This window comes from Sciurus vulgaris (assembly GCF_902686455.1).
Source record: "Sciurus vulgaris genome assembly, chromosome: 8".
Classification (NCBI taxonomy): domain Eukaryota; kingdom Metazoa; phylum Chordata; class Mammalia; order Rodentia; family Sciuridae; genus Sciurus; species Sciurus vulgaris.
In genome coordinates this window covers 85178819-85192289 of record NC_136468.1, presented here as the reverse complement: position 1 = coordinate 85192289, position 13471 = coordinate 85178819, and the positions used below count along the sequence as shown (strand labels likewise).

Sequence of the window (13471 nt, the reverse complement as noted above, 5' to 3'; positions counted from 1 at the left end):
GGAGGAAGGAAAAGAAAAACCACCATTAATATACCAGGTGTTTTTCACACATTTACCTATATGGACAAAAAAGTTATTTCTAAACTTATTACATTCACAAAGCATTGTAGCATTTAAGACAAACACTTTTCTCCTTAACACTAAAGATACAAAGAACTTCCCTTCCCTTAATTAAAACATTTAAGTTCAATAACCCTGCCCTGCTAATCTTTTTTTTTTTTTTTTTTGCCTACTGTGTCTATAACGAAAATTTTTGATAAAAATTATATAACTTCCATTACACACTATTTTTCTTTTATTCCCATCCCATTCTTAATTCTTTCATCTAGTCATCTTTCGAGATTTAGTTAAATTTCATCAGGACAAAGCCTCCAATTTGCCCAAAAGGTTGTAAATTATAAAGGTAAAAGATAACCAAGAACCCTATGCATTATTTCTATTATAGAACTTACCATTTTATATTGGAACTATTAGTATATCCATCCCATACCAAAAAAGAAAGAAAAAAATTATGTCCTAAAAAATATATATCTCCATTATCTATAATAATATCTGGCACATATACTAAAAAGCTTGAATTTCTGGATATTTCTTCTTGCATAAGCTCAGACATCTTATACTATAAATAAAAAGAAAACAATCTCAAGTAAAACTTCTTTCATCAAAAAATAAAACAGCAAACAAGGAATTATGCAGTACACAGATAAATAAAAGTAACAATTCTAAGACCCAAATTAAATACAAGATGGTTAATTTTTGAGTACAATTATTATTGCATATTTACCCAGTAATCTACTCTTCAATTTACAAAATGAACCTTAAGTCCCAAAACATCAAGAGTAGTAGGAACAATTATTTGCTTTAAGAAAGAAAAAGGTACATTTGCATTACTAGAACACCATGTCTGAAAGTTAAATTAATCCTCCTTACTCTCTGACCTGAATTACTTTCCTATGCCCAAACCACTAAAACAAAGTAGACCATAAAAACCAGTTTTTCATCTTACTATAAGAAAATTCATTAGGAAGTTTTTTACTGATCATGTAGTTTAAATATTCAGTCACACACACTTGGGTTCAAATTCCATATTAACATTTAAAACTATACAATCTTGAGCAATTTCCTTAACCCTTGTGAACCTTATACAATAGGAACAAAAATGCCCATTTTAAAAGTTAATGTGAGAGGGAAAATACTAGGGAACCATTCTGGTCAAATTATATTGTTATATCATATGCCTATACAAAGTATGTAACAACAAATCCAACCATTATGTATAATTTACAAGGTTGGCTGCAATGGCACACTCCTGTAATCCCAGCCTCAGAGGAGGCTGAGGCAGGAGGATCACAAGTTCAAGGACCAACTCAGCAACTTGGTGAAAACCTAAGCAATTTACTGAGACTCTGTCTCAAAATTTAAAAAAAGACTAGGAATGTAGCTCAGTGATAAAGCACCCCTAAATCCAATCCCCAGTATCAAAGGTTTAAAAAAAAAAAAAGAATTTGTTCCTAGTCCAGATACTATCATACAGTGTAAATAATTTTGCTCAGTAACGCATGTGAACTATTTTATCAGATTTTCAAGAGAACAGAGAAGAATTAATCAAAGAATACTCATGCAAAAGGAAAAGGGTTCTGTTAACTATTTATCCACAATCACCAATTATCTTTTTTCTCTTTCTTATAAGGCAATACTTTTGTAGCATCTTCATATTTACAATTTGATTATACAAAAAAGTATGCATTTAAAATGTGAATAAAGCATTTATTTTATGCAAATAATTTCAATAGCTGCACTCCATTTCTGTTTTCTCAAAAGACAGTAGATCTTCATGTTCAACTGATTAAAAAACATAAAAGAGAAAAATTCTCAACCCACCACATTATGACAAGTTTGGATCTGCTCCTGAGCCAGACTGTATTCTGCCCAAATTTTCTCTAATTCGTTCAAAGAAGTTAGAGTAGTAATGCACCCTTCATCCAACACTTCTATAGCATCTGAAAGGTCATTTCCAAAACGAACACTGATGTTGACACGCCTGTTTTTAAAAAACAGAAAAAAAGAAAAAAATCAAGAAATCAAAGTTAGTATAAGAAAAACTTACATTTTATTGGTCTAAAGGTTACTATTACCATTACTGGCTATGAAGAGGTTTTTTGGGTTTTTTTTTGTTTTTTTGTTTTTGTTTTGGTGGTGCTGGGGATTGAACCCAGGGCCTTGCAAGCACTCTACCAACTGAGCCACACTCCCCAGCCCCTGAAGAGATATATTTTAAAACTTTCCATAAAATCATATGTAACCTTAATAAAAACTTGATTTAAAAAACTGGGGGAAATAATTTTTAAAAACGTGATATAAAAAGACAACTTCAAACATCTGAAGATTTAAACAATATCAAATGGCCTTTTTAAATTTTTAATTAATTTTTTAGATATACATGAGAGTACAGTGTATTTTGACATATACATACATGGAGTATAACTTATTCTAATTAGAATCCCTTTTTTTTTTTTTTTTGCAGTGCTGGGGATTGAACCCAGGATCTTGTGCTTGCAAGGCAAGCACTCTACCAACTGAGCTATATCCCCAGCCCCAGGATCCCATTCTTGAGGTTGTACATGATGTGTAGTTTCACTACTGATGGATTCATGTATATCAAATGGACTTTCAATTTCTGATCTATAATCATATTTGTAAAAACTTCTCTAAAAATTTTAGACACAGCCAATCTTGTTGAGCAAGACTAGGCACATAGTCCTTATGCCCTAACAAATAGATCAGCATTTGCTGAGTTTAAAAATACCATCTCCAAAAAAAGAAAGGAGAGGCAGGTTAATTAGCAAAACTAACAAAATCCATTCACATTATTTTTTCTAGCTTCCAAGTAGACTGCCACCATTCTAAGAGGACATTATTCCCTCAAATATGGATTAAAATATATTGTCATTTTGGCCCAAAATCCATCTCAGAGCTTTGCCAGCACTGGCCACTTGATTTTTGGTAGTATATTAAAAGTTCATTAGGCTGTAAAAGGACCAACTTACTCAAAGTCTTAAAAGACACACCACATGCCAACTGATAAGATTTACACTGAAAAAAATACACTTCCAAGGGGCGGAGAAGACCAACATACAGTGTTTATTCAGGGCAACATCTCAGGGTATCAAAGTGCAGCAGAAAAGTGAATTGCTGGTTTTAAGTCCAGTGTATAGGAGGAAAAGAGTGAGACTGTTTCAAGAACTATTATATTTGCACTCCAGACTGACAATTTAACAATCTTAATGAACCCTCTTTTAAGAAAAAATTATCCACTGTTATGGTTTAGTTATGAGGGATGCCCCAAAAGCTTATGTGTGAGACAATGTACGATGAATTTTCACTTAACCTAGAGTGTATTAACCCCCCCACCTGATAGGGATGATAACTATAGGGAAGTAAAGTATGGCTGGAGGAGATGGGTCATGGAGTGTGGGGTGCCTTTGGGGTGTAGATTTTGTTCATGGAGAGTGGAGCTTGCTCTCTCCCTCTGCTTCCTGGTACCATGCTGCCAGAGACTTTCCTCCACCGCACTTTTCCACCATGAAGTTCTGCCTAACCTCAGACCCAGAGGAATTAAGTTGGTCATCTATGAACTGAGATCTCTGAAGTCGTGTGCCCCAAATACATTTTTCCTCCTCTAAAATTATTTTTGTCAGGTCTTTTGGTCACATCAGCAAAAAAGTTGACCAAAATACCTACATAATTCTATTTTTTTATTAAATTTAAAATACATTTTATTTCTTCCCTTCCAAAATACTAATTTAAAGAAAAAAAATTGTTTCTACTTAAAAAAAAAAAAAAAGAAACCAATCAGAAGAAACTATTAAAATACTGCCTTTGTTGGGGAAATGAGGCAATGAGGTTTAACAAAGCATAAAAACTATACCTGGAACATAAAAAGAAATCTGAAGGAGACACTCTGGGATGCTGCCAGTTGCTGGCATCATGAAGCAGTGCCAAAAACCTACATAATACAGACTTTAAGGAATATTGAATAAACTCTGCATAACACCTGTAAACTAATTTCTTTTCTTCCAACTCTATGAAGATCACTTCATAAATAATATATTCTTTAGGCAGAGTATAGCAAGTAACTTAGATTCCTGAAGCCTTTACTTTCAGTACACTCAAGAAAATAACCCCACGCAAAACAATAACATGGTAGTTTTCCATCAAACTACCACTTAGAAATTGTGTTTTTGGGTTTTGTTGGGTTGGTTGGTTTTCTGTCATTTTTTGTTTATTGTTTGTTTGTTTTAATGCTAGGGATTGAACCCAGGGGTCCCTAACCACTGAGCCACATCCCCAGCCCTTTGTTCTTACTTTTTATTATGAGACAGGGTCTTGCTAAATTGCTTAGGGCCTCACTAAATTGCTGAGGCTGGCTTTGAATTTATAATCCTCCTGCCTCACCTCCCAAACCACTGGGATTATAGGCTTGTGGCACCACACTTTGTCTTTTGTTTCTCTAATTTCACTCTCAGAGATGACCTTAGGACAATAAAGTTTCAAGTAGTGACAACAGAAAATTAACAACAAAGACTATAAAATTACTTTCAGGAATAACTATTTTTAATTTCTCTCTTTAAAATCATAAAAATACAAACATTAAATTTCAAACCAAAATAGTAGGTATACAACTTTAAAAAGTACTCAAAATTAGTTAACATTTATTTTCAATTATCCTTTCGTCTCAAAAATATGCTTTTACATACCTAATTTCTTTCAATTTTTCCACCTTAGCTGCCAGATTTTTCATTCTGGTACCTACACGAGTCTTTAGAGTGCTTTCTAAATGTTTAGTCAAATCCACCGTAGCTGCTTTCTCTTGCTGAAACAAAAAACACACACATATGCTAGTGAAACCCAAATAGGAAACTGTATTTTTACCATTATTTAAATGATTTTTTTTTAGATATGATTTAAAGTTAAATAATGTTAGTGTCAAAATGAACTGAATTGTTGGACACCAAGCTGGTGTCAGAGAATTGCACCATTGATCCTGGAACAACACATGAAATACCGGGAAAAAAATACGCATTTGAAAACCTCATAGTATTCTTGGGAAGAAGAAAAAAAAAAAAAAAAAAAAAGGTGAACCTGAATCTGAACAAACCCTGAAACCTAACTACCATAAAAAGGAAACATAAAGAAAACATGAAGATTAAGTGATTCTAGAGACATACCAACCAAAATGCAATGTATGAACCAAACTGGAGGGAATTCAGACTGGAAGAAATCAATTGTAAAAGGACTTGCATGGAGCAAAATGGAAAATCTGAATACTGTCTGAATATTAAATGATATTAAGGAAGCACTACTTATTTTTAGTATGAATAGTATTATGGTATGATTTGGTTGTTTTTTGTTTTGTGGGTTTTGTTTCAGGCTGGATGTTAAACCCATGCACATGCTAAGCACGAACTCAATGAGCTACACCAGCACCAGTCCTTTCCTATTAACATTATATACATACTAAAGAATATGAAATTGTACAAATGGGAATTGTTTTAAAATAATCCACGAAGGACAGATTTAACAAAGACTAGACCACCCAAGATTGTAAAAACCAATATTGAGTAAATGAGGATTAATTAATTCAATTCTCTCTCCTTCTGGAATGTTTGAAATTTTCCATAGCTAAAAGTTTTTTTTTTTTTTAAAGAACATACAAGGAGCTGGATGTGCGGGCACACATGTAATTCCAGCAACTCAGAATACTGAGGCAGGAGGATTCCAAGTTCAAAGCCAGCTTCAGCAACTTAGCTATACCCTAAGAAAATGAGATCCTGTCTGAAAATAAAAAAATTTTTAAAAAGGGCTGGGGTTGTGGTTCAGTGGTAGAGTGCTTGCCTAGCATGTATAAAGCACTGGATTTGATCCTCGGCTCCACATATAAATAAATAAAATAAAGGTATTGTGTCCATTTACAACTAAAAAATTTTGTTTTAATTTAAGAAAAAATTTAAAAAGGGCTGGGAGGTTGGAGTGGCAGCTCACTCGTAGAGCACTTGCTTAGCACATGTGAGGTACTGGATTCAAACTTCAGTACCACATAAAAAAAGAAAAAAAAAAAAAGGTATTGTGCCCATCTACAAATAAAAATATTTTTAAAAATTAAAAAAATATTGCTGGGTGATATAGCTCAGTGGTTAAGTGCCCCTGAATTCAATCCCTGGTACTCACACACACAAAAAAAAGAACATAAAAGGAAATATAAATGAGAAATTAAATTTCAAACATCCAATGAAATCCAAACATGATTAGTTTAAAGTGTAAGAAAAAAATTTCATCTATAAACAGATGTTAGGAAAGGAGAAAATGAATTGGGGAAGGAAAAAAAGTGACAAAAAGTTCTATAAGAGCAGCTGAATGCACTTCTCAGCTGAACATTCTTTACAACTTAAGCTATTAAACATACCTGCAGCTCCTGGGAAATTTGTTCTACTTTCAATTCTAATGCCTTATAACTTTCGAGAAGAACCTCCTTCTCTGTCTTAAGTTTTTCATTCTCTTCAATCAGTTTCTGGTCCTGCTTAATTTTTGCCAGGCTGACATTAGACCCTAAATTAAAGTCACCAACAGCCAAACTTTCCCTATTAAAAACAAAAGCACTCATTTTTAAAGATATACTATATAAGGCTAACAAAATTCACAAATCAAAATTATCTTGGATTTTTATAATTTTAGCTTTAACTATGGAAACTAAAATCTTTATCTCATTCAACATTTAAAATTTTTAATTTAATGCAAATTAGATTTTACAACTGAGTCATGCTTCAAAAACAGTGCCTCTAACTATCCTATATTCCAAATTTCTCAAAGCACAATCAACTAAAGAAAACAAGGTAAACAGCATTTCTGTACTGTTTCTTTCGAAGCCTCACAATCATGTCCCTGCCCTGTCAGTTCGTTCCTAAAACACTTGTAAGATCCCATCAAACAGCTATGTCACCCAAGACCTGCCATTATGGCTTGACTCACAATGCAGAGAATATTTGCTATATATAAATATCAAATCTGGTTTTTTGCTTCAAGCTGATGATTTAAAATGATCTAAAAAGGGAAATCCTACATATATGTCTGAGTTGCCAGATATGCCAATTCCTCTGGATCTGCTTATTACATATTATGTGCATATAATATCACAATGAACCCCATAAATATGTACGATCACTGTTAATTAAAAATATTTTTTTAAAAAGTGAACTCCTTTTAGAATAATCAAATTCCATCATAACAACTTTTCACAGGAAGAACAAAGAAACTCATTCAAATATTCTTATAGCTATAAGAGAAAACACCATATCTTTTTCTTTCTCTTCTTTCTTCCCTTCTCCCCCCGCCCCCCAGTCCCACCCCATCCCACCAGTCCCACTCTTCTTCCCCAACACACACACTGGAGAATAAGCCCAGAATGGTGCAATGCTAAGTACATGTTCTACTACAGTGGTGCTACACCCCCAGACCCAACCTCAAATATTATTTGAAACTCTGGTTTCTGCAACAGTAATTCCCATTTAAGGGGAGATTTTTATTTTTCATAAAGGCATTCAAAAGAGCATGAAAGTTGATTCATGATTTTTTTCAAAAAATCCAGAAATTATTTTTCTTTCAAATTCCTTTTAATGAAAACATTAAAGAAGAGAGGTGTTTGAGAAAAATATGAAATACTAATATTGCTTCTCAAAAATCACTGACATAGTTAAGGATCCCAAAAGCATGAATGAACATTAACTTCTACAAGGGCCACTACCATAAATTTAAAATTAGTTAAAACTAAGAACCCCACCACCCTCTTACTTTGGAAATGTCACAGGATTTCCCACATCATTTTCATTCTTCAAATCAAGAGTCAGCCTTCCATTTAAACGTCCCTTTGGCCTACTGAAGGTTGACTGGTTTGATCTGTGCCCCCACAAGGGAATGGGGTTCTTGAGGTTCCTGAGAGCAAGCTGACTAGGATCCGATTTTTTTTCCTCACAGGTGTTAGGGCTGGAAGAGAGTTTGCATTTTTCTGCAAATCCTTTCTTAGCCACCTCTTCCCCTATATCAACACTGCCATACTCAGCCTGAGCAATAATTGTTCCATCTTGATAGGTTGCTTTAATTCTCATTTTTATTTCCTTTTCAAAAATCAAGCTCCCCAAAAAGGTTCTGCCCTAAAAAAGACACGAAAGAAGACATAAACCAGTTATATCACATTTCTCTTCACTTTTGTTTCTACCATTTTTTTTAGGTATGTTTCTTCATTCTATAATCTCTATGTAAGTATCTTACCTTGTTGTTGATGACATCAAAAATATACTTCTTGAATGTATTCCAATAACATATTTGCTAAAAACCTTCCATTCCAGAAATAGAGCTAATACCTGTATAAGTAGCCATGTTTATGAATTTTTAAATGTATACTAATTAAATGTCTAGAACAATTTTTTAACCCAAGAGATTGTGTTAACCACTCTGGCCCCATATAAATATTTGGTGTCCTGATATCTTCCCAAAAGATCTAAAATCTGCATACTACAGTGATACAACCACCTCAATGTTTATAGCAGCATAATTTGCAATAGCTAAATTATGGAATCAACCCAGATACCTGTCAATAGATGAATGGATTAAGAAATGGTGTCTCTTTCTCTCTCTCTCTCTCTCTCTCTCTCTCACACACACACACACACACAAAATGGAGTTCTACTCAGTCACGGAAACGAATGAAATTATGGCATTTGCCAGTGAATGGATAGAAATGCAGAATATCGATTGGATCAGCTGCGCCAGGGCTCCGGGCGGCTATCCGGAGGAGCAGCGTGGACTCAGGACTCAAGAAAAGGAGATATTGAGAGACTTGGGACCAACTCAAAGCAGCCGGGTGAATGTTTCCCACTGGGCAGGCATCTCAGACGGGGCAGTAGCCCCCGGACAGGGCGGTAGCCCCGAAAGCAAGGATCTTTGCAAAGTAGAACTGCCAGCGAGGCGCCCCTCCCCCCGCCGGAGCAGTGATCGCACACAGCTGGGGGCATTGGAGAGGTGGCTGTTCACCACAGCGCTTGGACTCGGCGCAACCCACCCGCGCTCTGGGAGGCTGCCCAAAGGAGAAGGTGCTTGGTGAGCTGTTTGGACTGAACGTGACCACCCCTGAACACAGGGGGCTGCCCAGAGGAGAAGGAGAAATACGGGCTCGGCACGTCGCTTGGATTGGAGCAGCTGCGCCAGGGCTCTGCGCGGCTATCCGGTGGAACAGCGTGGTGAGTGGTTTGGTCCCAGAGCATCCGCTCCTGAACATAGGGGGGTTGTCTGGAGAAGGAGGAGGAGCGCGGCGGGGTGCTTGGGCTCGAAGTGACTGCACCAGGGCTACGGGAGGCAGTCGGGACAAGAAGGTGCACAGTGAGTTCTTGGGACTCGTGACGCACCAGATCTCTGGGTGACTGCCTGGTGGAGAAAGTGGTGCGTGGTGGGTCACTTGGTCTTAGAGCGACCGCACGGAACAACAGGTGGCTGCCGGAGGAAAAGGCGTGTGGCGGGTCACTGGGACTCGGAGCGATTGTAAGGGGCTCCAGGTGGCTGCTCAGAGGAGGGGCCGCATAGCCAGGCGAAAAGTGCAGAGCAGGGTCCTAGAGGGCTTCTTGGTGGAAGGGCCCCACAGACAAACTAAGGGGCAGAGCGAAGGCTCCAGGACTGCAGGCAGCTTCTCTGAGGAGAGGCAGCCGAAGGAGATTCGTTTGCGAAGGGTGAGGCTTCCAGGCCCAGGAGGTAGGTCCGGGTCCCTGGGAACATTGCAGAAGAAGGCTGCCCAGCCCAGGCGGTAGTTGTGAATTGAACGGAACCTCTGGGAGGAAAACCGACCAGCGAGACCTCCCCACCGGGTGACTCCTCCCTGTTGGGTGAGGTTCTCCCAAAAGGCCCGTAAAATCAGAGACACAGGCCCAAACTGGTCTTGCATCAGCCCATAACCTACTTCCCTTCTGGATGACCATTCATCAGCAAGTGAAGGTACCTCTGTCCACTAGCAGGGAATATACCCCACCAGAAGGCCACCACCCCTAGGGAGTCAGCTCCCTTGTGGAGCACTCACTGCATTATCAACTTCCTCCAAGATTTCAGGCTACTGAAGACTAAGAGGGGATATAATAGAAATCTTCAGGGATATTATAAGACAATAGAGGAAATCTGCAATATCACAGCGGTCAACTGATACCTGAACAATATGAGAAAACAAGGAAAGAAAATGCTGCAAACAAATCTAGATGTTACATCAATGAAATCCAACGACAGTATGGCAGAAGAAATGACAGAAAGGGAGTTCAGAATGTACATAATCAAAATGCTCAGGGAAGCAAATGACGAGATGAAAGAGCAAATGCAGGCACTGAATGATCGCACCAATCGACAGTTAAAAGAGCAAATACAGGAAGCAAAAGATCACTTCAATAAAGAGTTAGAGATATTGAAAAAAAACCAAACAGAAATCCTTGAAATGAAGGAAACAATAAACCAAATTAAGAACTCCATAGAAAGCATAACCAATAGAATAGAACACCTGGAAGACAGAACATCAGACATTGAAGATAAAATATTTAACCTTGAAAACAAAGTTGAACAAACAGAGAAGATGGTAAGAAATCATGAACAGAATCTCCAAGAACTATGGGATATCATGAAGAGGCCAAATTTGAGAATTATTGGAATTGAGGAAGGCTTAGGGAAACAGACCAAAGGAATGAACAATCTATTCAATGAAATACTATCAGAAAATTTCCCAAATCTGAAGAATGAAATGGAAGATCAAGTACAAGAGGCTTATAGGACTCCAAATATACAAAATTACAACAGACCCACACCAAGGCACATTATAATGAAAATGCCCAACAAACAAAATAAAGACAGAATTTTAAAGGCCGCAAGAGAGAGGAATCAAATTACATTCAGGGGGAAACCAATACGGATATCAGCAGATTTTTCAATCCAGACCCTAAAAGCTAGAAGGGCCTGGAACAACATTTTTCAAGCCCTGAAAGAAAATGGATGCCAACCAAGAATCTTATACCCAGCAAAACTTACCTTCAAATTTGATGATGAAATAAAATCCTTCCATGATAAACAAAAGCTAAAAGAATTTACAAAAAGAAAGCCAGCATTACAGAACATTCTCAGCAAAATATTCCACGAGGAAGAGATGAAAAACAAAGAAACAAATCAGCAATGGGAGGAACCATCCTAAAGGAATTGTCAAATAAAGGAAGAACCAAGTCGTCTCAAAATAAATAAATAAATAAATAAATAAATAAAATGAACCAAATGACCGGGAATACTAATCATATCTCAATAATAACCCTGAATATTAATGGCCTGAACTCATCAATCAAAAGACATAGACTGGCAGATTGGATCAAAAAGAAAGATCCAACAATATGTTGCCTGCAAGAGACTCACCTCGTAGAAAGAGATACACATAGACTAAAGGTGAAAGGATGGGGGAAAACATATCATGCACATGGACTCAGCAAAAAAGCTGGGGTATCCATCCTCATTTCAGATAAGGTGGACTTCAAGTCAAAACTAGTCAAAAGGGATAAAGAAGGACATTACACACTGCTTAAGGGAACCATAAATCAGCAAGACATAACAATCATAAACATCTATGCCCCAAACAGTGGCTCATCCATGTATGTCAAACAAATCCTTCTCAATTTCAGAAACCAAATAGACCATAACACAATAATACTAGGTGATTTTAACACGCCTCTCTCACCACTGGACAGATCTTCCAAACAAAAATTGAACAAAGAAACCATAGATCTCAATAACACAATCAATAATTTAGACTTAACGGACATTTATAGAATATACCATCCAACCAAGAGCGAATACACTTTCTTCTCAGCAGCACATGGATCCTTCTCTAAAATAGACCATATATTATGCCACAAAGCTAATGTAAGCAAATACAAGAAGATAGAGACACTACCTTGTATTCTATCAGATCATAATGGTTTGAAGTTAGAAATAAATGAAAGAGTAAAAAACAGAAGCTACTCCAACACCCGGAGATTAAACAATATGCTATTACATGATGAATGGATAACAGAAGATATTAGGAAGGAAATTAAAAAATTCCTAGAGGTAAATGAGAACAAAGAAACAACATATCAAAATCTTTGGGACACTATGAAAGCAGTACTTAGAGGAAAATTTATTTCATGGAGCGCATTCAATAAAAGAAGTAAAAATCAACAAATAAACAACCTAACACTTCAGCTCAAAGCCCTAGAAAAAGAACAACAGACCAACACCAAAAGTAGTAGAAGACAGGAAATAGTTAAACTCAGAGCTGAAATCAACGAAATTGAAACAAAAGAAACTATACAAAAAATTGACAAAATAAATAGTTGGTTCTTTGAAAAAATAAACAAAATTGATAAACCCTTAGCCACTCTAACAAAGAGAAGACGAGAGAAAACCCAAATCACCAAAATTCGGAATGAACAAGGAAATATCACAACAGACACGATTGAAATACAAAACATAATTAGAAGCTATTTTGAAAATCTATATTCTAACCAAATAGAAAATTTCGAAGACATCAACAGGTTTCTAGAGACATATGAATTGCCTAAATTGAGCGAGGAGGACATACAAAATTTAAATAGATCAATTTCAAGTAATGAAGTAGAAGAGGTCATCAAAAGCCTACCAACAAAGAAAAGTCCAGGACCAGACGGGTTCTCAGCTGAGTTCTACAAAATCTTTAAAGAAGAGCTCATTCCAATACTTCTCAAAGTATTCCATGAAATAGAAGAGGAGGGTACCCTCCCAAACTCATTCTATGAAACCAATATTACCTTGATACCCAAGCCAGACAGAGATAAATCGAGGAAAGAAAATTTCAGACCAATATCATTAATGAACATTGACACAAAAATTCTCAATAAAATTTTAGCAAATCGCATACAAAAATATATTAAAAAGATAGTGCACCACGATCAAGTGGGTTTTATCCCAGGGATGCAAGGTTGGTTCAACATCCGGAAATCAATAAATGTAATTCACCATATCAATAGACTTAAAGTCAAGAACCACATGATTATTTCAACAGATGCAGAAAAAGCATTTGATAAAATACAACACCCCTTCATGCTCAAAACACTAGAAAAAATAGGGATAGTGGGAACATTCCTTAACATTGTAAAGGCCATCTATGCTAAGCCCATGGCTAATATCATTCTAAACAGTGAAAAACTGAAAGCATTCCCCCTAAAAACTGGAACAAGACAGGGATGCCCTCTTTCACCACTCCTATTCAATATCGTTCTTGAGACTCTAGCCAGAGCAATTAGACAGACCAAGGAAATTAAAGGAATACGAATAGGAAAAGAAGAACTCAAACTATCCCTATTTGCGGATGATATGATTATATACTTAGAGGAAC

The 13471-nt window shown here is 36.5% G+C and overlaps 1 protein-coding gene across 1 annotated transcript in view; it reads right to left on the bottom strand.

Moving 5' to 3' along the window:
* The window catches only part of STK31 (serine/threonine kinase 31), a gene marked incomplete at both ends in the record, with an annotated part of 86693 nt that overhangs the window by 41004 nt on the left and 32218 nt on the right, over positions 1-13471 (bottom strand). Inside the window, 4 exons of the mRNA XM_079152629.1 lie at positions 1882-2041; positions 4758-4873; positions 6464-6638; positions 7846-8204. Of these exons, the coding sequence (XP_079008755.1) occupies positions 1882-2041; positions 4758-4873; positions 6464-6638; positions 7846-8204 (810 nt within the window). The remainder of the gene's footprint in view (positions 1-1881; positions 2042-4757; positions 4874-6463; positions 6639-7845; positions 8205-13471) is intronic.